The sequence below is a fragment of the Zophobas morio genome, unplaced genomic scaffold, assembly GCF_036711695.1.
Source record: "Zophobas morio isolate AGI-343-1 ecotype UQ-CSIRO unplaced genomic scaffold, CSIRO_AGI_Zmor_V1 ptg000005l, whole genome shotgun sequence".
Lineage (NCBI taxonomy): Eukaryota > Metazoa > Arthropoda > Insecta > Coleoptera > Tenebrionidae > Zophobas > Zophobas morio.
Window position 1 is genome coordinate 4,494,811 of NW_026972110.1, and position 25,283 is coordinate 4,520,093.

General features: G+C 32.7%; 1 protein-coding gene across 2 annotated transcripts in view; it reads right to left on the reverse strand.

Annotated features, from left to right (window-relative positions):
* LOC135146303 (T-box transcription factor TBX20-like) overlaps positions 1-25,283 on the reverse strand; it is a 96,755-nt gene that overhangs the window by 13,783 nt on the left and 57,689 nt on the right. For both annotated transcript variants that reach the window (XM_064078465.1, XM_064078472.1), the window contains 2 exons: positions 5,412-5,685; positions 5,194-5,355 (listed from right to left, as the gene is read on the reverse strand). In XM_064078465.1, the coding sequence (XP_063934535.1) occupies positions 5,194-5,355; positions 5,412-5,685 (436 nt within the window). The remainder of the gene's footprint in view (positions 1-5,193; positions 5,356-5,411; positions 5,686-25,283) is intronic.

Consider the following 25,283-nt stretch of genomic DNA (forward strand, 5'->3'; position numbering starts at 1 on the left):
GATGTCACCATTATTGTTACGAAACTCAAAAGTTCTATAGAGTGAAACGCATCTAAGACTTTAATTTATTTTTATTAGGCATATCTATCTACTAATTTGTTGCTGTAATTGGTACTCTAGCGCATTCACGATTTCCTTAAACTATACATATTCGCTTTAAATCAAAGTATTTTAAACCTGAATATGTCTGGTGTTTAAAATTTACCACAGTAAAGCTATTGAACAAAACATATTGTTTTTTTATTTTTCGGCCATAAGCTAAGCCTTAGCATCAGTTTGGCGGTTCTTTTATAGACATTGGCTGCTTAGAAAAGACCAAAATCAGTCATCCATTCCCGTTTGTCTCTTTCTCAGCATTTGTTATGTGTCGGAGACAGATTAGATGGATAATTTTCGAAACTATTAAACTTATTCCTGTAAAATTGTAGGCGTAAGAACAACTCATCTTTTATGTTCTGGAAATTATGAAGGAATTGAATAAAGAAGTTTACTGAGCACCTCACGACATAGTAACATTATGATCAGTGTTACATACATCATCAACGTCACAATAAATTTAAGCTTCACTAGAAAGTTAATGAATTGCATAACAAAACGAGTCATGAAAGAATACTCCGTGACATGTTAGCTTCAGAAGGTGAAAGAAGTACCTACTCTACGAACCAGTTTTTTTTACATATTACTGTACGTAAAAATATGCTTTTAAGATGCTTTTCTTTTGAAATTTTTGTATTATTTAATTTAGGGTTCCTAAAATATACCTACCTACAAAAATACATTAAAAGAATTATCCAAAAAAAGTGTCTGTTTATAAAATTGTTGGAGTTCAAAACTCATGGACGTTATAATTATTGTAAGGAAAATTTCTCTTAAGTAAAAACATAGGTATGTTCTAGTTTGATAATTAAAAACATAATCAGTTTCAAGCGGATAACATCATCCTTGTTAGAAAAAGCTGAATGAAGCTGCTAACAACGCTGAATAAACAGTATATTTTTTTGTAAAAATGCAAACACATGTGTGGTTTAAATCTATTTTCAGTCAAAAATTAAGGTCCTTAAGGTCTTTAATATGACTGTACCTCCCAAAATGCGCGTTAAACACAGTTTCCAGCATATAACAAACTCACAGACGCCAAAATGTTCTTTGAATTTTCAAAATGTCAGTATCTAAGTACAAAATAGGTTGTGTCTACTTAAGTTCTCTTTTCTTTTGAATAAGTCATTAAAAAATTGGGCTAAAGATATTTAAACAAAACAGAAGATTATTCTGCAAATATTTTTTTGTAACACCCGCTATATATAAAAATAAAAAAATAGTAGCGTAACTAGATATGCATTTCCGGTACTTTGTGGAAATTAGATAGATAATCTTTTTTTATTTCAAATTTGTAAACATTCCGCACAAACAGAGGCACATTTCATAATAAACACGTATTTTTTGTTTACTATCATTGATTTTGTAGTTCGGTAATCGAAATCACTATTAATAAATGGTAAAAATTTCACAAACGTTCTTTTCGTAGACTCTAAACACAATGTAAAGTTAGTTTTTACAAACTTTATTTTTTAGCAATAACTCGCATACTTATAAAAATCGGAATGGGACTATTTGGCGCGGCCGACTTGGCGCGGCCAACTTGGCGCGGCCGACTTGGCGCGAGCCATTTTGGCGCAGGGACATTTTGGCGCAAGCCATCTTGGCGCGAGCCATCTTGGCGCGAGTACGTCGACATATAATATAAAAAATATTTCTTGTTCGTACTGTGGTTAGCACCCTGTTATTTATGCCAAATGTAGGCAACCAAATACACAGATTCATTCGCACAAATTCCAATAACTTAATGATCCACGGAGCAAGAAGTTCCACGTTTAGGAGTATGTTTATAATGGGGTGTAGGGCGCGAAGCGCCCGTGTGTCCATTAAACAGTCGGCATTACCCCTCCACGCGTTGGTGACTATAAAAATTAGGTTATGCTAACAACGGCTGCAATTTTTGTATATTTATATTATTTTTCTTGGTGTGAGTTCATCCGCGCCAAGATGGCCCGCGCCAAGATGGCTTGCGCCAAAGTGTCCCTGCGCCAAGTTGGCTTTGCGCCAAAATATTTCGCGCCAAGCCGGCCGCGCCAAGTTGGCCGCGCCAAGTCGGCCGCGCCGAATTGTCCTAGACCGTATAAAAATATAGGTACGTTTATTAAAGCACAAACTAAAGAACCGTGCCACTTCATAAATTTCAGACAAGATATTTTTAAAATGTCAGATGAATTCTAAAATTTTGTAGAATTTTTAATTGATTTCCAGAAACCTACAGCACAGAAGGCTAAAACAGGGGTGGATAAATAAATCACAGGATAGGACGAATATTATTTCGCAAATCTAAGTTGTTGACATATAATTGTTTGAAGGCACAAAAAGATGCATTTTGATTAGCGATTTACTATGATTATCATGACCAAAAGCGTGTGCAAAATTTTAGCGCAATCAGTTTTATTGTTGCTTCTTAAGTCTATAATTTTGTTTCTACAAGTTTGAATTTTCATCCAACAATTTACGTGCAAGATGTAGATAGACTATTTTGCATATTTTACAGTAGCTGCTAAGATAAAACTGATTTTGGCAAATGACGTACCCTTGAAGAAAAGAGGGCGGGTGGGCGGGGCTAGTACCCGCTACGATAAAACTAACTTTGGCATATGACATACCTTCTAAGAAAAGAGAGGGTGGGTGGGTGGGGCTAGTAGCTGCTAAAATAAGACTGAGTTTGGCAAATGACATATCCTCTAAGACAAGAGAGGGTGGGTGGGAGGGCCTAGTATGTGCTAAGATAAGACTGATTTTGACGAATGAGATACCGTCTAAGAAAAAAGACGCATCCTGTAAGAAATTGGCAAAAGTTTGAGATGAAATCAGTAAATTCTTGGTGGAGCAATCAAACAAATTTTAATTAGGTAGGATCAGAAATTACTTGCTTAAAAAAATCGCCAGTAGACAACAGACAGACGAAGACAGAAGACCTACTTTTTCATAATCTACGAAGTATGAAACCTCGAGAAAACATTAAACAAACTTTTAACTGGCTGCTAACTTTCACTGTAGATATTATTCAAACTAGACGCATTTTATGTTATACATTTTAAATAGGATAACTCAGTCAAATTTTGAGAAGACATAATGAAATTGTTGTTGGGGATGGTGAGAATTAGTATAAACTTTAGTATTTTCCTTTAATATGCCTAAAATTCCACTACAACAATTCCATAGTTCCAGACAATTATCTGAATAACAAACCCTGTTAGGAACTTTGTCAATGATTTTTGACATGATGGCAGTTTTTATTCCTCCAGAATGTAATACGTCTTCAACGATAGTTCTCTCGCACTTGAACTTTTTAACTCAAGGGCGAATGGCTTCACAAGAAGAATATGAATCGCCCAATGAAAGAAAATTTCTTGGATTTTTCACAGTTTTCCGTTCCAAAAATAAGAACTGAATTACACTACGAATTGCAATTTTCTCTTCTTTTCAATGAAAGTCCCTCGACACACTAGTAAATCAATTAATTCCTAAATGAAGAATTACTGACAGAAAGATTTGACATTATAGAAATACCAGAAGTATGGTCAGAAGCCTATTTGAAGTCTACATAATATGCAGTTACTGCTTTTTCTTCTTTCGCTCTCTAAGACGATGCGAACCGATTTATTTATCAAACCACCTTCACAAGAGTTTTCCCGTTTGAATCGGTGTTCAAACAAAAGAAACCGCATTGAAATCGGTTCACCCTTTCGGGAGCCACGGTGCAACAGAGGGACACAGACATCAGTTGATGATCTTGAAATGATTGAAGTGATTATCGTCAAGGATAGCCAACAACCATCTCTAATAGACTAACTTTCAGCTAAAAAACACCGCGTCGAAGTCGCTTCATATGTTTGGAGGCCGCGGTTCCACAGACAAATCCGCAAACAGACTAGCATCAAACATAGCCAGAAACCATCTCGATTGAACTAGATTTCAAACAAAAAAAACCGCATTGAAATCGGTTTATCCGTTTGGGAGCTACGGTGCCACATACAGACAGGCACTGAGAGAGACAAGGGAGTCAAAATTATAAGACCCCTCTTATGGATCGGGGGTTAATAAAGTCGTCAGTAGACGACAAATGAAGACAGACCACAAATATACAACAAACCGACGACAGATAGACGGAAATGAAAGACCTTTTTCATTTATTACGATTCTGCGTAAACCACTAAAGAACAAATTTTATTGCACAGCTAAGTACGTAGGTAGGTTTTAAAATAATTAAAACACCCATTTACAGACCCCGACACAAGTGTCTCTTGCTTTTCTAGGAAGAGCTTTGTTGTGTTAAATACACCGAGCCCTTCTACAACTTTCTTTTCGAGTTCTCTTTCTGTATCAATTAGTTCATGTTGGGTATTCGCAAAATTTTGCATTCGCTTGGCCTCGCAAATTCAAAATTTTGCTCGCCAAAAAAACACCACTTTTAATCCTAATAAAACAATTACTATTGTGGCTTTCTTTTTGTGTGTAAGGATTACCTTTAGACAAATGAACAAATTTCTTATTTTATACGTTTTAGTAGTTTTTGAAATAATGACTACGTTTTGTTATCTGTTATTTTTGCCCTCATTTAATAGCTACTTGTCAAACTACGATTTACCGTTCACATTCTATTTTACCTCATACAGACATTGTCCAAGTTTATATAAACTATCGTGAATTTAATTTACCACATCTATCAGTATGCAGGACTGCTACAAACGACACAAGAGGAATTAGAGGCGTCTATTGCTTTTTAATTAAAACATCCCGCTTTGCCAACTGTTGTCCCTAGAGATACACAATATCGTAACTATTGCCTTGAAAAACTGTCGACAGGTATCCAACAGAGAAACATTAGAATCTCGTAAGTAAATTTTCCTATTCAGTTTAATAAAGATACTCATTCTACATTAGTTGCCCTGTCGACAGATTCAGACAACACGAGCGCTGTGTAAAAAATCTCAACTTATTATGAATGAACTTATTTCCAGCTTCAGTAAACTAATAAAATTAAAATTAGATGACTTCTTAAAGAGTCTCGGGTAATATCTCAATGGTGTATTACAATAATCTCAACACGTGTGCTTCCGCCACTTTATATTTTAGCAAAATATAACTCACCAACTGATTTTGATAAGCCGTGACAGCAGTAAAAACAGTTTCAGGAAATATAAATGTTTTATATTCTTCATTTTCCAAGTCGACTATTTGTCCTGAGGCCCCATCCGGTCGTTTAACTAAGTGAATCCGCGGCTGATATTTGTGCATCGAGTTTAAAACTAACTGTAACAGAAATGCAAAGTAAGTTTGATATTTCCCCTTATGGAAAAGTGACATACATGTCCGTGTTTGTCCATTTCGTTGTTGGTGAGCTTCACTTTTTCGAAAGAAACGACTTGTTTGCGAAGCTGTTCACCGGTGAAAGGAGAATCCGGATGGGAACACATCCTACAAGGAGCTGGCGGATCCGCTTTTCCGGCTACCAGCCAGGAAGAGCGGTGGTAAGCGTAACGGTAACGCTTGTTGTCCACGGGAACTATGTCCAGTAGAACGGCGTATTTTTGATCTGGCCTTATTCCAGTAAAAGAAACTCGTACCGTAGGAAACATTCGTCTGAAAAGAAGAACTTTAATATAATTCTTTGAAAAAATCTCAATACGATATCGTCGGCACCATTAAAGTAACGAGTGTGAAAATTCGCATTATTCAGATTCATTAGTCTACCGTTCTGCTCTACCAGGCGCATTTTGTAGTTATATGTCGAAATCTATGGCATAGCGAAAAACTGCAATCAGCAATTTTAAAAATTTATACAGTCGTTCAGATCACACTATTTAACAACCAGCATCCGTAAATATAATTTTTTTGAGCTACGTCCAATAAACGAAAGCGTCGCAAATGAGAGTAAGCAACAAATTAAAAAAAAACCTATTTAAACTTTTGTTTTTAATTTTTTAGTCTCTATTAATTAAAAAAATAAGTATGCAATAAAATTTAATATTTTTATTGTTTTTTAAGTTTTTCTTTTCTGAGACTGGTTTTTCATACATATGTAGGTTGAACTAACGACTATTTTTAATTGATTTTATGAATTAATTAAATATACCTAATTAATATTACAACAATGACCAAAACAATGAGCATTTTATGAGACTTATTTAATTATTAAAAAAAAAAAAACACTCAATACTTTGTGGAAGTGAGATTGAATTGTTTTTTTTTGCTCTCCTGAAAAGTATACAAATCCACATTCGTTACTTTAATGTGGTGCGGACGATATGCTAATTTTTAAATTTCAGAAACTAGAACGATTTTATATTATTTTACCACTGTGAAAAATTGTTTGTTAAAATTTATTCATAACGTAAAACAAAACGACCGCAAAATGTAAACTAAATTTTATAAAAAATGAAGATTGAGATGTAGTACCGTTACAAAAATCGTCCAAGCTGAAGGTTAGCATTTCATACAGCTTATATTTCACGAAAATTCTCTTGCATAAGTTGAATGTTATTTCGTGCGGTTTACATTTTAATAAAATGCTTCAAAATTGTAAAATAACGCATATTTTCCGTACAAATTGTAGAGGACCATTTATTTGCAGCTTTTTACTCTCTTCGAAAATAAATTATATGATGAAGCAAAGTGACCCAAAATAATATTAGAAATACAAGTAGCAGAAAAAGAACAACTTTAAAGTGATAAAGATACACTAGAGTTGTGGACAAAAGAGAAAAGCAAATTCACAAAGGGATAAATTCCAAGAAGAAGAAGAAAACAGCAATCAGTTATAAAAAAGTCTAAAAAGAAAACTAATGTTGTCATATTTTTCTACTTCTTTTTAAAATATAGAAGCTGAAAAAATTAATTGGTTTATTCTAATGTTTTATTTTTCTAACATTTTCAAATAATTTTTTGTTTATTAATATTACCCTACAAATACTGTAACGTCTGATACTTCCTTTTTTTAAATCTCTAACAATATTTTAGTTAAGTTTAATGACAAACAAATACCTTCTAAAATTGTAAGCAACAATGTTGTAATCACAAGGCTTCCTTCGGCCTTCTCTTTTTTACTTCCCGAGCGTAAGCAAAGGAAGTATTGTAATCGAGTCCGTCGGCCGACTCTCTACTTTTACGTTTTCTCGATCTTTCATGACCCCTAGAAGACGAAGAAATAGGTCTCCCATTTCCGTCTGTCTGTCCGTCTGTCCGTCTGTCCGTCTGTCCGTCTGTCCGTCTGTTGTCACGGATTTTTATTAGACAGATAATCTCCGAAAGTACTCGACCGATTGTTGTGAAATTTTGTACTTATATTAAGAATATCATGTAGATGGTAAAACGCTAACCAAAATTTGTCGAATCATCCCCACCACTAAAGCGATGACGTCACTTCAAAATTGTACATAGTAAATGGGTTTTCAATTGTATAAAATAACATAGTCCTACACATGTAGTTTACAACTCTGAATCGACTTTTCACCCGAAACGTCCAGATTTTTGGAAAAAAAATCAAAATTATAAAACAACATTTTGAAATTTAATTTTTAATCTGCTAACCAGAATGCTTTGAAATGTTGCAGATGTTTTAAGGCTATAAAGAGCATCATAAATCTTTAGTCAAAAAATATTTGCTTATCCCCTCCAAAAACTTGATGACGTCAGCTCAAAAGTTTGTGGAATAAATCATATCTAAAATGTACAAAATATGATGAGTCTGTACTTGTGAACTATCACTCCATTAATATTTTTTGGATTTGCATATACAGGGTGACTCAAAAAAATTAATGAATGCGTAAATATATTTTATTGATTTAATCAGGAACTACAAAACCGAATGCTCTGAAATCTTGCAGATGTTTTAAGGTCATAAAGAGCATAATAAATGTTTAGTCAAAATATATTTGCTTATCCCCTCCAAAAACTTGATGACGTCAGCTCGAAAGTTTGCCGAATAAATCATATCTAAAATGTACAAAATATGATGAGCCTGTACTTGTCATTTATCACTCCATTCATATTTTTTGGATTTGCATATACAGAGTGACTCAAAAAAATTAATGAATGCGTAAATTTATTTTATTGATTTAATCAGGAACTACAAAACCGAATGCTTTGAAATCTTGCAGATGTTTTAAGGTTATAAAGAGCATAATAAATTTTTAGTCAAAATATATTTGGTTATCTTCTACAAAAAACTGATGACGTCAGCTCAAAAGTTTTCCGAATAAATCGTATCTAAAATGTACAAAATATGATGAGTCTGTACTTGTGATTTATCATTCCATTCATATTTTTGGATTTGCATATGCAGGGTGACTCAAAAAAATTAATGAAGACGTGAATTTATTTTATCGATTTAATCAGGAATTACAAAACCGAATGCTTTGAAATCTTGGGAATATTTTAAAGTTATTATAAGCATGGTAAACTTTTGTTCAAAATGTATTTGTTCATCCCTCCTAAAAAAATTGATGACGTCACCCTTAAATTTTGCTGAATAAATCCTATCTAAAATGCAAAAAATATGATGAGTTTGTACTTGTGATTTATCATTCCATTCATATTTTTTAGATTTTCTTAAGAGGTGGTTCAAAAAAATTAATGAAGTCAATTTATTTTATTGATTAAATTAAAGGCAACACTTATTATTAGTATTACACCCCAACCAACCCAATTTGGTAGACACAAAATTTGTTAAAGGAAAAACTCGGTTGAAACATAAGGGTAGCACGCTTATTTACATCGACTTTAACATTACAGACCTGCATTTGTTTTATGCGTTCACTTGATTCCGCGAATGTGAAATAGACATGTTTATAATCAACCAATTGTGAATTTCACCGTCAAGAATTAAAATAAAACCCAATGTTTTATATAATAAGCGGAAGTCGAAGCAATAAAACCGACGGTCGTTTTGTTTACAGTTTCTGTGTTTGGCTCTCACGTATGCTGTTACGCCTGTCATCTTAAATTAACAATGTTTATACATACACGATTTTCAGTTGCCTCTGATACGTAGGTATACGTGAGTAAATTGTTTCGTTATTTTATTGATTATTACAAATCAATATTCAAACGACCCAATTCATTTTCCCGAAAATTTGAGAATATAATAATTTTATTCTTAGTATTACACTACATCTATCCCAACTGATATACGTGTCCTTGCAAAAATGTTGATGACGTCATCGCAATTTTTTTTTAAATTCCCACTACAAAAATGTAATGAGAAAAAAACACAATAGGCATGCAGTCGTCAAGTTTCCGACAGCGAGGGAAGTACTGTCTAAACTCTTTAGACCAATTTTTTATTGTAATAATAATTTAATGTCAAATAAAATCTTATTTCTTTCCAACAGACCAAAAAAGTTATCAAAGCACTTGAAGCTTCTTTTTTATTTTGTTTGCACATTTTTTTACACCAAATGCTAAAATATCAGCAATAGTTCAGCAAAGTTAATTCTTCTTAAAATTCGCCTACCGTAACTTTTTTTTTAGGTTACTCGTCTAATCAGTCGTTTACGGCAGACATTACTTCGTCGTCGTCACCATATTTATAAGATATTCTTTCAATTTTAGGAACAAAGAAAAGTCACTAGGAGCCAGGTCTGGTGAATAAGCAGGATGTGCCAACATCTCAAATCCTGCATCATAAAAAGCGGTCACTGAAACATGACTTCTCTGAATCGGAGCGTTGTCCTGAAGAAACAAAAATCCTTTACTCAACTTTCCCCGTCTTTTTTCCTTAATACATTCGCGCACTTTAGAAATAAATTAAATTGGCATAATAGTAGTCTGTTATTGTGTGTCTACGGTCTAAATAATCAAGCATTACGATTCTTTCCGCATCCCAAAAAATTGTGGCGACGTGGAGGAGAACGTTTATGATGCCACTCCATACTTTGTTTTTTGATTCGAAATCGAAGTGGTGTATCTATTATCAGCAATCTGTATAATGAGGCATTCTATACAATACCTAGGCAATGTATAGAATGCCTAAAACGTTAAGGTAATGTATGAAATATTATTCATTTTATACTTTGCCTAAGTATTCTATACAATGCCGAATGCGCAGCTGGTAATGTGTGTAAAAGACGAGAAGAGGTAAGAGTGAGATATCTGTAAGAAGAAATAATTTTTTTTTCTTACTTCATTCTGAGAAGCCAGTAAATCTATTTTTTATTTTTATAGAACTGTTTTGTTTCCTAAGTTTTTAATACTTGGTAGGTACCTTTCCTGATTATTTTTGAGAAAAATGTTATTATTTTAGTTTACCTAGAAGAATTTTGAGTTTAACGTGTTTTATTTGTGATTTTACTATAGTTACAGAAAGATACCCAGTGCGTTTTTTGTAGAATAATTTATAGATTATAAAAAGTTTGTTATTATGAGTAAAAAGTATTGTGGTCTTTAATATCTAATATTATTTCTTTGAGTAGGATCTAGTAACTGAAGAATAAATAAATAATTTTAGTGCAGTAATTCTTAATTCTACTGCAAAAAAATAGGTATTGTATAGAATACCTGAATTATACAGATTGCCGGTAACATCAACGGTGATAAATCGTGCAAGAAATTCATGTGAATCGGCTTTAAATTTTGACAAATTGACTTCAGAATGAACTGCTTGAAACCGTTTCTGATCAGTGATCAGAAGATATTTTAGTTTAGAACACAAAGTCTTTTACTGGTTCAGAATTATTATCGGAATGGGGTTAAAGTTGATGGTGAATGGACTTATTCGCTGCAGACCTGCATGGAGGAATATCAAGTTGAATTCCCAAATATTGCAATCGACTACATGCAATTTAAAAAAACCTTGGACCGAACTATAAAACTCTTCGCGGAAACCGGTAGCCTTTTACGAAAAGCAGGGAATAGGGCGCCCAAAAAACGAACACCTGTAGTTATTGCTCATGCTGAAGAAATGATAATGAAAGAAACACCAAAAATGTCAATTCGTCAATTACACCAACTTAATCTTTCTGTTGGAACTACGCACAAACGTTTACGCAAAAATTTGGAAGTCTATCCTTATCATAGTCTCACTTGTTACTAGGTACACTAAATGCTCCTAAACATCGAAATGAAGTTTTAGAGCCCTTTGTCAACCAGTCACGCTGATGAATGAATTTTTCAATGCATAATTAGTCGAAATATAGAAATTCCTTGGCCATCTCGGTCCTGGGATTTGACATCTTAGGATTTTTTTGTAGCCTCATCTTAAAAACACAATTTTTCAAACACCGGTTACAAATCTGGAAGATTACAGAAAAGAATTGAACAAAAATGCATGGAGGTTAATAACAACCCCATTATTATAGAAAATGTTTTCAGAAATTTTGAGAGGAGGGTTTTACCATGCATTGACGCAGAGAGGCAACATTTATTGTAATATTAAATCTGTTTTTAATATAAATTAAAAAATATATATAGTCTTATTTACTCTCCTCACTTACTACATTGGAAAAAGTGAAGTTAGACGACAGCTGTCATCGATCATAAATTTGAAATGAAAAGCACTGAAGTGCAGACATACTTACTTAAAAAAAAAAGAAAAATCAATGGCAACTTGATGAACTTTTTAAATGAACGCCCGTTACCTTGTCAAAGTTTTAACTTGCTGATGATGATCATGGTCTACTCTAAACTCCTTTTTCTAACGACAAATTAGCATCTTACATTTGGTTTGGTATATTATCGTCGTTGTAAAAAAGATAGAAAGGGACTTATCAAAAAGAGTTGGTTTTTTTCAACTGTGACTTTGGTTGTTAACATTAGTTTCATCCAATAATAATTGGCGCTTTTAGAAGTATTACGGCACATTACTTTAATGTTATCCATCTTTTGATCCATAATTGCCTGTATTACCTGTGGATTAATTGGCAACGTTACGTTTTATCTTCCTTACTATGCTTAGGAAACTGTGATAAATTGCATGAAACGATTTTTATGCGGTGTGTTTAATATCAAAGACACTTTGTGACGATGAACGCGTTATAGCTAAACAAATGCAATGCACATCGACGCTTAATTACCCCTTTGGGCCGTCGCGGCGTTCTAGTGAATCCATCAGCCAAGCTCATATGTTTTAATTAAACGTAAAGATGTTGAAGCAACGGACCGGGTGACATTACAAACGGGCCATGATGGTCGCACTTCAACTGCTAAAGAACGTATTTATTACTTGCTTCCAACTCCAAACCTTGTAATTATAGCTTCCTGTGCCTTTTGAAATTGCACCTAATTAATGCCGAAACACATCTGCTTAATCCGAAAGAATTAGCAAGATAATATTTATAAGTGGCATGGCACATGATGAGAAAATCAAACAAGGGCCAGAAATTACGCAGAAAGTGGACTAATTGCTGTTGATTAAGAAGATTATTAAATTTATAGCCTTATAAACAAGAGAGAATTAAGTTATAAATTTTCACAGGTAGAAAATTCCGTCGCCTTGGTGAGGACACTTGCAGCAGGCGACCAACTTGTCTGCGAAACACCTGAAGGAGGTATCACTGGTTCCAATCTGTTGCGTATTTATTGTGAACACATTACAGGGTGATGCCGCTTTAAAATTATAAAACAACAAACGTAAGTGTAACAATTTGAATTATGGTCGAAACCATCTGGCCTGGGATTATTATCACTGATATTCGAGTACAATAATCGATTGGACCCGCGGCGAATCACAAGCGATGAAGATAGCGGCTTCTAAAAGCCTATAATTTCAGTGCTAATTTGTTTCGATATCTCTTCAGGATCTGGATAGGGCAGTTCCGACCAAGTCGATGCACAAATCGCACTACGATAATTCACCTTTGTCCAAAGGTGTGAGGTTTATTTTACCTGTTAGCCTGTTTGTTACCTTTATCGTTTATCTTGGATACTGGATCTCCGCTTATAAACGATCGAACTGTACGCTACACATCACGCTCCGGACTTCGGACTTGATACAAACGTTCCGCATTAGGAAGAAACTATAATTTACAACCGCATGCATGATTCGTTAACTCGTTCAACAAAATTTCCTCGAACGATTCGCCATAAAATTAAAAAAATTTAAATAGAAGCTACGATAAATGCAAATATAAATACGAGTATCAAATGTTACCACTTATAAATATCTACAAAAATTAAAATAATGTAAAAAAATTTAATACAAAAACGTCAAAATGTGGAGATCTCAAAAACTGAAAAAAGTTTTGCATTATTATTGTACAATAAGGTGAATCAAAGGAAACATAATCAATTGGAAAATTGTGTTAAATAATCCAACAGAGACGTTGTTAGACAAACTTCCATTAGCGTATGATTGAATTAGCCACCAATTTTCGTTGCCCCATAACCGCCTGCAAGTTCAAATGAAATTAATCACTCGATATTAATTTAAAATTTTACTATAATTCAAAGTGTGAAATTGAGAATAACAACTTTAATATACCGGGTGTCCCACGTAACACTTTCGGGCGCAATAACTCAGGTATTTTTGAACGGAGGGTTAAGAAATTTGAAATGTAGGCATTTTGATAGGTGAGAATTAATATGAACCGGTGAGAATAATCATTATCTTTAAAAAGGAAATTTTCCATGTCTTAATTTAATTTTGAATTAATTAAGTTCTGCATCACTTGATTAAACATGAAAAATAAATACGGTATGCAAAAATTCATCTCCGAAATACGTCTGATTAGACAAAAAACGATAAATTATTGCGCAAATAATTCCAAAAAGTATTAAAGGATAGGTAGCTATGAAACAAAAAACTGCATTCCCAGCATTTTGGACACCCTCGCGAGAATTTGATACCTGCTTGCCAAGCGTTATTTTATGAATTTTAAGAAAATACTAATTTTCAGGCTCGGCTACAACCTTTTCGAAGATGCAAAATTGCTGTAGGTTCAGGAATTAATTCTAACTTGAATGGAAATAATTAGGTGTATTTAACATTTTGTTTTTTCACTCGTTTTAGGTCTTATTATTCTCTGTACTTTGAATTTGGTAAATTCGTCATCGGGATACCGTTCGATAAGAGTCCTGATTGTGTCATCTACGTCTGTACGGCATTCTCCGTAGGTTGAAATGATTTCTGTTTTAATAATTAAATAAAAGCGAACCATTTTCAATAACTTGTCAGATTTTGACAAAAATGTCAGGGGTGTACAAAATTGAACTCGGCGACGCAGGCAATTGTTTTGCACCGACAGCACTATTCCACTATTAAATTTAAAAAAACAAATTAATTAATTTTTGCGTTTTTATTAACGTAATTCTTTTAAACAAAAACAGTTATTTTTAACAAGAGGAAGCTGTGTTAAAATTCGTTTTTTGTGCGATAAAATAGTTTTTTTGTTATCAGCCGAATCTTTACCAATTATATTACACCTGTTTTAAATTTCATTAAAATCCCTTCAAAAATACCGGAGTTATTGCGCCCGAAATTGTTACGTGGGACACCCGGTATAATAGCACCTGTCAGAAAACTGAACAAAATTTGTTGGTAAGAAGGATGAATTTTACACTACTTACTTATTATGCTGGCTAAGAAGAACTCTACCACCCATTCACGATTGGCGTAAATTATTATTCTACCGCGGATTTGCTACAACATCAGAGCTAACAGCATATCTTGGACAAATTTTAAGCCAATTATCTAGATAAATTTAGTTTTTAAAAACTATACCAAAATCCTGCCTAATAATGTTTCATATGTTGAGCAATCCCATTTATTTTAATAAGTATATTACAGTTTCTGGTACGATCGTACTGGTTTACAGGATTTTGCCTATGAGTTTGTTATTCTACAATTTGCAAAGTTACTTGCTTCGGTTTTTCCTTAATACTGATTAATAAATAATTACATTCATGTAAAAAAAACACATTCAGTTTCGATACACAAATAATTGGAAATATAGTTTTAGTTTTCGACGTCTTCTTATTATTAAGTTTGAATGAATTACTGTTTATAAAACTCATCATCAAAAGTACAACATTCCTAAATGAAAGTAGCTAATATATTTTTAACTATAAAATAAGTCAACAACAAAAGCAATTTCAAATTACTCAAAATGAATGAACATAAATCTCTATTACATGACATACAAATTCTTGCATAAATGAAATAATATTTGATTTGTACAAACTGTATTACACTTAGTACGGGTTTACGTAAAATTAGAACAATACGCCCGTTTTAATTTACGATATGTATATTGTTTTACATCGTGTAGTCATTAACTTTAATTCCAATACAATCCGTGACTACATATGATTAAGTGAGCCTTCATTTAAAACTTGAGATTTTTATTTAATAATAAAATAAACGTGATAGTTACACACATAACATAGATTTATTAAGTTGCTTTGTTATATTTAGCTACACTTGAGAGACGTGGAAAACAATAACAGATTTACACGACAGTAACAACCGTTTGAAAATTTTCAAATAATTCATGTTATTTTTGCACTATATTTTAAGTATAGTCCTTCCGAAGTTATTATACAAGAATGTATTTAATTCACTGAAGTATTAAATGTTTAGTACAATAACACATATCCAGCTTTTCGAAAAATTACAAAATTTGATTTTGTGAACTTTATTTTTTTATGAGAACCCCTATAATTTAAAATAAAGATATTTATGTAATAATAATAATAGTTTCATTGTCCAATATGTTATACTTATAATGTTAAACTAAATGTAAAGTATGCTAAACGTATGTTTCAAATGAGCTTTTCCTTTACAAAATTTTGTGGTGACGTCATAAACGAATAAATTTTGATTAATAATTTAGCATGTCTCCAATATTCTTAAAACGTTTGCCAGGTTTCAAAACATTCAGTTTTGCAATTTCAAAGTTAAATTGTAAAATTTTGTTATAAAATTTTATTCTTTTTTACATCTGGATATCCAGGGTAAAGAGTCAACAGGGATGCATAAACCACAAGTGGAGGAGTATGAGATTTTATAAAAGTTAAATAGCATTTATTATTGCAAAATTTGGAGATGGCTTCATATCATCCTTGATAAGGATGATCACCCAAATTTTGGTTATCTAGACGATATTCTTAATATGTATACATACAAAATTTTACAACAATCGGTCTGGTAGTTTAGGAGATTATCTGTCTAATAAAAATCGACACTGACCGAGACAGACGGCAGACAGACAGACGAAAACGAGAGACCTATGTTTTGGTATTCTAGGGGCCACAAACCGTCGAGAAAACATAACAGTAGCGAGTCGCCTGATGGACTCGAGCACAATATTTCCTTACCACCTTACGCTCGAGAAGTAAAAAGATGAAGGATTTTAGTTGACTGATTTCTATTACTTTCGATGAGTAGAAGTTAATGATTTTAAAATCCTCCATTTACGTGCAAATTCCAAGGGGGTGCCGTCCGCAGATATACGGACAATATGAAATATATTCAAAGCAAATAACCAACCGAAAAACGTGTATTATTATCAGTGTACATACTTAAGTTCGATTGTTTATGTTTATACATCGAAAGAATGTCACATAGAAATTTGTTTGATTTAAATGGCCCGGCAGCATACGGACAATGTAAATATATTTAAAGCACATAGACATAACTAACGAGATAAAATGTCCTTCAGAACTAGGTAATAGCGATCTGAAGTGTTAATTTATGTTTATACATTGAAAAAATGTTATGTAGAAATTAGTTTGAAATAAATGAGTTTGTCTTCTCAAAACAAAGGACTAAAATTATTAGTTAAATCACAATGGAACAAAATGTTATGAACATTATAATTCTTATTTTATCATTATTATATACATTATTCTCTGTGTATTCTCACATTCTTGAGAAAATGGGGTAACTAACTCATTTTTAATTTGACCAATAAAAAATTTGTGATGACGCCATCAACATGGATAAAACTGAAAGCGGATTCGTATACTTCAAGTACAGAAGTATATTTTTGTAATAACATTCAACTCATTTTAAAATACGTTTCATTGAGATGACGTTATCAAATTGTTAGTGGGGATGATTAGCCAAATTTTGCCTAGCATTTAACCATCTACATGATATTTCTAACATCCGTACAAACTTTCATCCAGCAGTTTCGGAGATTACGTGTTTAATAAAAATGCCTAGAGACAGACAGACAGACAGACAGACAGATAGACGGAAACTGGAGACTACTTTTTTCGTACTGTAGGGGTCATGAGACGTCGAGAAAACAAAAAAGTGGCAATTCGTCCGATTACGCTCGGGAAGTAAAAATGAACAAATATTCTTTTCGGTCACAAAGTGCTCACCACTAAGAAGTACGTAAACTGAAGAAACTGATTTAGATTTCAGTGACCGTGGTGAGTTAGTTTCATTTACATGTTTTTTGTTTTCGTCTAGATGTTTCAATTTTTGCTCCATTGGCAATTAAAAGATTTCTAACCAGTTAAATATAGATTTTTATTAATAAAACAATCACATTCATTTGTAGTGAAGAAATAGTTTACTTCCAAATAAAAATAAAGTTAACTATTAAACTTTTAACGTCAAATTGAATGGTAGAATCAACTTTATGAGCAATTAATATATATATATATACATATAAACACTGTTTGCTGTAAAACATGAGGTACATCCAATATTTATTGCAATAATACCTTAAGGTGAGATGGTTATAAATTATTATAAATAAGATTTCCCTCTGGCGTTCTAACATTATTTATTTCGGTGCTTGTATAAAACTCTTGCAGCCGACAAACGTGACGAAAGATTTATAATTTTCAGACGTTTTGATACAAAATCCTACTTGGTTAGCACCACACTGTCTTAATTTGTTAGAGTCATTGACACTTATTAGCAAATTTCATACTAATTATACTACTCATTATTCGGTATTAATCATCTACTCTCGTAAGTAAGATTGTTGTCTTCGAACATTTATAATTGATTTAATCTATAGGTACCTGTTAGATAAAAGTCTCAAATTGTGACGGATTTTTAGTTCGTTTAACGTTTCTTGTTATGTTGCTTATAACGCTCCTTGTGGTTACTATGTACGGCAACCACTTTTATTCGATTAAATATCATTTGAAAGCAACTATTTATTTAAATTATTACTTTCGGTGCGAACGTAGGTATATTTTTAGTATACTTTTAGTTCTTAGTTCATGTAGTACCTATTTGAAGCAAGAAATTTCTGCCTACAGCAGAACACATGTCATGATACGAAAATAAATTCCTAATCTTTTTTAGAGAAAAGCTAAAATCACAGCCTAACAATATAATGAACGAAAATCTACATTAGCCTAATATATGTATTTTTTAAAGAAGTAAGTAAATTTTTTGAAAAATAGTAATTACTAATTACCTATCTATGTATAAGAAATTTACTATTTCTAACAGTGAATAATAATTTAAGACTGAGTAGAATACATAACGCAAATGGATGCTGTAAATCTCAACTGTTCTTAATTATAAAACCATTTCTTCATGTAAACTGAAGTAAATAGGACGCAGTTTGAGCTACATCAAAATTTTTGAAAAGGAAGTAATTATGACCGTCAAAATTTTGTCGGTAATTAAGCTTCATCGAGGTGGGTGTGAATCAGTTAATGTCTAGCTTCCGAAATATTAGAGAGAAGGGTAGCTGGAACGTCGATATAAATAAAATTATGACGGCCTCACCCCATAAATTTTACCAACACTATGATTAAGGGTTTTAACCTCTTTCAACCTGCCAACATACACTGTGTGTGCGTTTTTTATAAACGTTTCCTAATCGTCCCAACATCTCCGGGAGCAACATGTTGAATATTACTTTAAGTCCCATCATAGGGGCCTTAATTGAATAACCGTTTAAAAGCTCATCTGAATTAATGGTTTCTTCAAAAAAATGAAAACAGTCCAAACTCATTAAATTTAAAAAAATATACAGTACACGTATAAAACTTGTAATCGGTGTGGAAAGAAAACATTAACACGTCGTTGGCGTCAACCGTTTAAATTTTATGTTATAAATACACAAATCCGAAGTTGATGAATCCTATCGGAAAAGCAGACATAGTGGAGGCAGTTCTATCCAGAAAAAACAGGCATCTGCGGGGATGAATTCATTTTGGCACAGTTTTAATCCTGCTAATAAGTTCATGAAACCTCCATCAAAAGCCGGAATTTAATTGATTGCGCCGAAGTCCACTCGGCTGTCGAACATTCGCTTACATTAATTATCTTCTCACAAGTTACCAGACATTCATCAAGACTCTGCTCTAAAGTTGTTGGTGAAAATAGTTACACTTCAAAGTGTTGCCAATCGACAGGGATGGTTAAGCAAACAAAAAGCACTACGAATGACAAGCAACGCGCAATTAGATCTTCGCCAGCATATTGAAGCGCTTGAGTTCTGCAGGTGACGTTAGCAACCGGATTGATTCATTGCCTCAAGATGTGAGCCAAATGAACGGCTTTTATGTTGCATTCAGTTACGAAAAAATTTACCAGTTAACAACTTTAATTAGGTGATATGAAACAAATATTTAATTCTAGACTCATCATTTCACACAACGTATTTTTGGCACAGAACTAAAACAATTTTTTTTTAAATATAGACTTTTGAATTAACACTTTACATGGTCTCAGAACAGTTGTTTTGAACTTTAGAGTACTGAGCGTAATTTTTTTAAACTTTTAAGAGTATGCATGTAAGAATGTTCTAAAGAAAATAAACCCCATTACATCTGGTCCAAAAATATGCTTTTATTTATGTTGGTTTCACACAATATCCCAAAAAATGAATGTATGTATGAAGTTGTAAATTTTTGTTTACTACTATAATGATCTTGTAAAGCGCAAACAGAAATTTCCTTACAGCAGAGAAAAATCTTTGTGTTTAATGAATAATAATCAAAACATTTTTCTGAAATATTTTTGGAAGTTTTTGAATTTTCGTCTAAAAACTGAAATTTGTTGTTTACTACGTTTAAGATGTTACTACTATCACCAGGTAATCAATTGCAACCTTTTAGGGTCAATCAGGCGATATACCAAGGTTTTAAAACTATATTTCGAGCTACTAAACAAGTGTGTACCTACTTTTTTTAAGACCACCATATTTTTTTCAAACAATGCAAGTTTTTATTTCCCGAGTGCAAGCTATTGCAATATTGGTATTTTCCAGATCTGGCAATTTGTACGATACAAAAAAGTCTGTCTTTCCTTTCAGCTTCTGTGTCTGTGTCTGTGTATCGTCTGTTTGTCGTTTGTCTGTCGTCTGTGTGTCGTCTGTCTCACGTATCTTATTTTCTCGAAATTCAGAGAACATAGTATAACACTGTAGAAATGCTAGCTGATGCCTTTGTCCTTTCTAATAGGTTGTTGACGTTATCACTAAATGTTATTAGAAACAATTCACTGGAAACATACAATGTGTCTTGAGGTTGTTATTAAAAAGTCATCCACAAAATTCCATCTAGTTCATATAAGAAACTCATGAATTTCTTTAATTTCAGTTCAAAATCCCGGGAAGCTCTGTCTAAATATCATTAACCCTTTTTTTTATTTTATTTAGTATAGTAATTCTGAAAGTGTGAAGTATTTTCGATCTGGCTAAGAGATTGATGGAGAATGCCAATACATACTTAACTTCTGCCACCAAAATACTGTATTTTTTGAAAGCGGCATTTTTTCGTCATTTTTGTGTTCACTTCAAACTCCTCTAAACAGCAGTTAGTTACAATCTGCATACTTCCGCTGTTTTATATTGTATTTCGGTACCAGATATAAATTTTATTGTCACAAAAGATTTAAAAAATTTTCAATGCACTTGCGTAATTACCGAAAATATTTCAAATATTTTATTTGTATATTTCGAATAACGAAAATTAAAAAAAATGTCTTTCGAAAGAGGTTATCCAAATTTCTCTGCATACCGAAAACCCGATATTTTATGACTAATATTAGGTTCATTATGCATATTTAAATGACTATACATACCTATTTTCCGCTAAAACATGACTAGTAGGTACCCAAACGTAAAGTTATATTCAGTACTTTGTAATTTTTGAACAAGTATAATAATATCTGGACAAAAATTTTTAAAAGTCCATATTTTATCTTTAATGGATACATTTTTTTAATTCAATGACGCAGTTAATTTTTTTAACTTTCTTTTTTAATGTACATTAACATTTGATTTATTAATGTTTTCAGGTAGCAATGATGTAAATTTTACCACCTTAAAGTTAATAATTAACTTTTCAATTCCAAATACATCTTTTGGAAAAATTTACTGCGGTCATAGGCAAATTGCAGACAAGTCAACCGAAAAACTGTATCACCTTTCATGACCCCTACAGTACGAAGAAATAGGTCTCCCGTTTCCGTCTGTATGCCGTCCTGGATTTTTATCAGATAGATAATCTCCGAAAGTACTGGGCCGATTGTTATCAAATTTTGTATTTGTATTAGGAATATCATGTACGTAGATGGTAAAACGGTAACCAAAATTTGTCTAATCAGTCCAACCAATAATGTGATCACGTCACTTCAAAATTGTACATAGTAAATGGGTTTTAAATTGTATAAAATAACATAGTCCTACACATAGTTTTGCTGAGTTTTTACCCGAAACGTACAAATTTTTGGAAAAAAAAGTCAAAATTATAAAGCAACATTTTTCAATTTAATTTTGAATCTACAAAACCGAACGTATTGAAATCTTGCAGATGTTTTAACATTCTGATAAACATTTAATCAAAATATATTTGCTTATAAATGCGTGAATTTATTTTATTGATTGATTCAGGAACTGCAAAAACGAATACTTTGAAATCTTGGAGATGTTTTAAAGTTATGTATAAGCATGGTAAATTTTTGTTCAAAATGTATTTCCTCATCCCCACTAAAAAATTGATGACGTCAGCGCAAAATATTGTTAAATACGAGTATATCCTACCATAAATGTGCAAAATATGATGAGTCTATACTTGTATATGTAGGTAAGTATAGTTGCGTCCTCCAAAAGTACACGATAATTTTCTCAGTTGTAAATATAGGTATGTATTTGTTTATTCAAAAATGCTTCAACATCTATCGGCTACGGATAGAACAAAAGCCGTCGCCAAGTTAGAGGAGGGTTGGTCCTTGAGTGCTGTGGCTGCGCATCTTCGTGCTGGTAAAAAAAAATTAAAAAAAATGTGAAAATGGTGTTAATATTTTCAACCGACCAGCAAGAATTGTAAGGTTTCCACCGAGAATGAAGATAATGTCCTAATTAATTTCGTAAGACATAATCCGTTTAGTGCAGTGGTTAAAGCCAGAGAAGAAACAAACTTTCCGGGATTTGTTAGAACGGCATGAAAAAGAGTGAAAGCGTCGAATCTGAAAAATTATGTAGCAGCTGCTAACAAAATATTTCTTACTGAACAACACAAACTCAGGAGGTTGCAGTTTGCGAGTGATTTTCTGAATCGGGGAGACGACTTTTGGAGTCACCTTATATTATCCATAAAAAGACTTTTCAATCCGGTAAAAACCGGAAACTTCGCGTATATAGACCACGAAAATGCAGATATGAAGAAAATTATACCCAACTGTCGAACGGTGGACGTTTTGCAGTCAACTTTGGGGATAGATTGACGTACATGGTCCAGGAGTGTGCTGGAGAATCAATGAGCGTTTTAATGCACAAAATTATCATGGAATAGTGGAAAAGGTTATGTTATCTTCAATCCTACAAACATACCCAGAAAATAACTTTACATATCAACATGACAATTGCTCAGTGCATACTGCTCGAATAATTGAACAATGGTTTGAAGAAAATCAAATTAACGTTTTACGCTGGCCAGCTAGAAGTCCTGATCTCAATCCCGTTGAGAATGTTTCGGGTTATATGTATATATTGTTAAGAAAATCAAATCTAGAAATTTTCGACCTGCGGATGTGAAAAGCTTTGGGAAGCAATTGAGGGAGCATGGGAGAATCTGGAGGTAACCTGTTCAAGAATTTAATAACGGATATTTCTTCAATATATTTTTGCACGTTAGTCAATTTATTTACCGATCAGTTAAATCAATTTAGTAATATTTATTTAAAAATGTTTTTCACTTTTCGGACGCTACGCCACTGGTAATAGCCAAGCTTACATTAACTTAAAAATTCAAAAAATGCCATTACAACAAAAAATCGTGCACTTTTGGGGGCCCGCAACAGTATATGCCATGAAGTTTATATTTGAGTTTCCACTTCTCATTAATAGTTTTAATTTTTACATAGTAATTTTACCCAAAAAGTACTAAAAAAAGTTTGATACTAGTGCAGTATCTTTACTGAAATCAACAGAAATCAAAATGTAAGGATATCGTTAAATAGATGTCAGGAGTATCAGTAATTAAATGTGAACTCCATATCTTGAGATAAAGTTTGATAACGTATGTTTCGAAGACAGAAACATACTTTATTAATTAACTAATTATTCATGTGAAATTCTTAACTTTATTTCTTACAAGACATATCACTTGAGATTGATGATTGATTGTATTATGCATTAAAAATTAGGAATCTGATTACTACTTGACATTACTTGACATCTTACAGAATGTCACGACCCGGAAATTCGAACGATTTGCTTATCAAACAGCTTCTGTCGGGCCATATAAAGGATTCTTTGCAATTATCGCCACTTGATATAGAGAAAAAAGCTCGCTATTAAAAATCCATGCCGGCAGTTTACATAAATAATTGCACTTTCATTTCAAGTCAAGCGTTATAAATGAGAGTTAAGATTGAAATTTTTATTAATTGCGAACATCATTCATGGCGGGCATACAATAAATTAATACTTTCAACGCAATCAGTCGGTTTTAAATTGAATTTATCCGATGCTACAGGCAAGGCATAAGACTACTAATGAGAACGGGATGGTCTGTTCTTTTTAATCTTTTAGCAGTTCAGTTTTTTGCCTTTGCGTTTTGCTGTAATTAAACTGGAAACCTTACGGAAAAAAATGAGATAATTAAGGGTGCACAAGTTTGTTAAATTTTTCACCGACGATAACCTGAAATTAAGTTCTGATGCTCAAACCTAAACATTAATATTTAAATACGTAATAGAAAGCTCTGGGAATTGCAGTCGACTGTAGTGACAGCGCGACGTGGTAATTTCAGGGCATTTTAATAATTCAAGAATAATATTAGATTACGCAAAACGAGGGTTTGTCACTTCTTGCCCATCATGCGAACGTTTTGGTTTCTGTTTTAAATTATTTAAAAGTGACGTCAGAATTTAAGTTGGTAGTTGTTGTAGAAGTTTAGAAATATGGGTACTTTTGCAGCATATATGGAGTTAGATCAGATAACTTCAGTTTTATTTTATACCCCTAACTTACTACTTGATTCAAAATAGGGATTTAGTGAAAAATACCCACAGGTGAAAAGAATATTATTTCTAATTTTTCAGATTAATTGGTATTTGTAACAACATTAATAAAAAATGCCTACTGTATCGTTCCTTTTTCAAAATTTTAGCAATAAAATCAAAAACGCTCTAATAACAATCGACACAGACGGCTGACATACGACAGACAGAAATGAGAGACATATTATTTCGTACTCCAGAGGTCATGATACCTATCATGAAAGTAGACATTCGTCGGATGAACCCTATTACAATACTTCCTTAGCTTACGCTCTGAAAGTAAAACTGTTAACTTCAAGCAATACTTGTATTTTTCTTCACAAAAAATAAAATTTCTATAAATCCCGCAAAAGTTAGGACTGAAACTAGGTACACAAAAGTGTTTTACTTAATTATTATGCAATTAATTAATCATATGATTCAGCAAATCAAATTCTCGCCATCAAATGTTATTGAGCCATTAAATATTTAATACGGCATTAATTTTTAATTTGCTTCCTATAAACTGGTCTCTCACTATTTGCATTTTAAATTTTGGTAGTGGGAATTTTTTTAAAGTAATTTCAGTTTCATTTGATCGTATGTCGTTGTCAAGCATGATTAGTGTTTTCTCATACGTTATTTCATTATATATAATTTATTTTGAGCGTTTACAGAATTTTTAGCACCAACTTACGAAGTATATAACAACAGGGATTAAAAAAACGTGTGAGGGATCCTGCACTCAATTTTATTCTATTTAACTTTCATCATTGCACGGAAGTCATTAAAATCATACAACTTATCTGACTATAGCTCGTTAACACAAAATGCT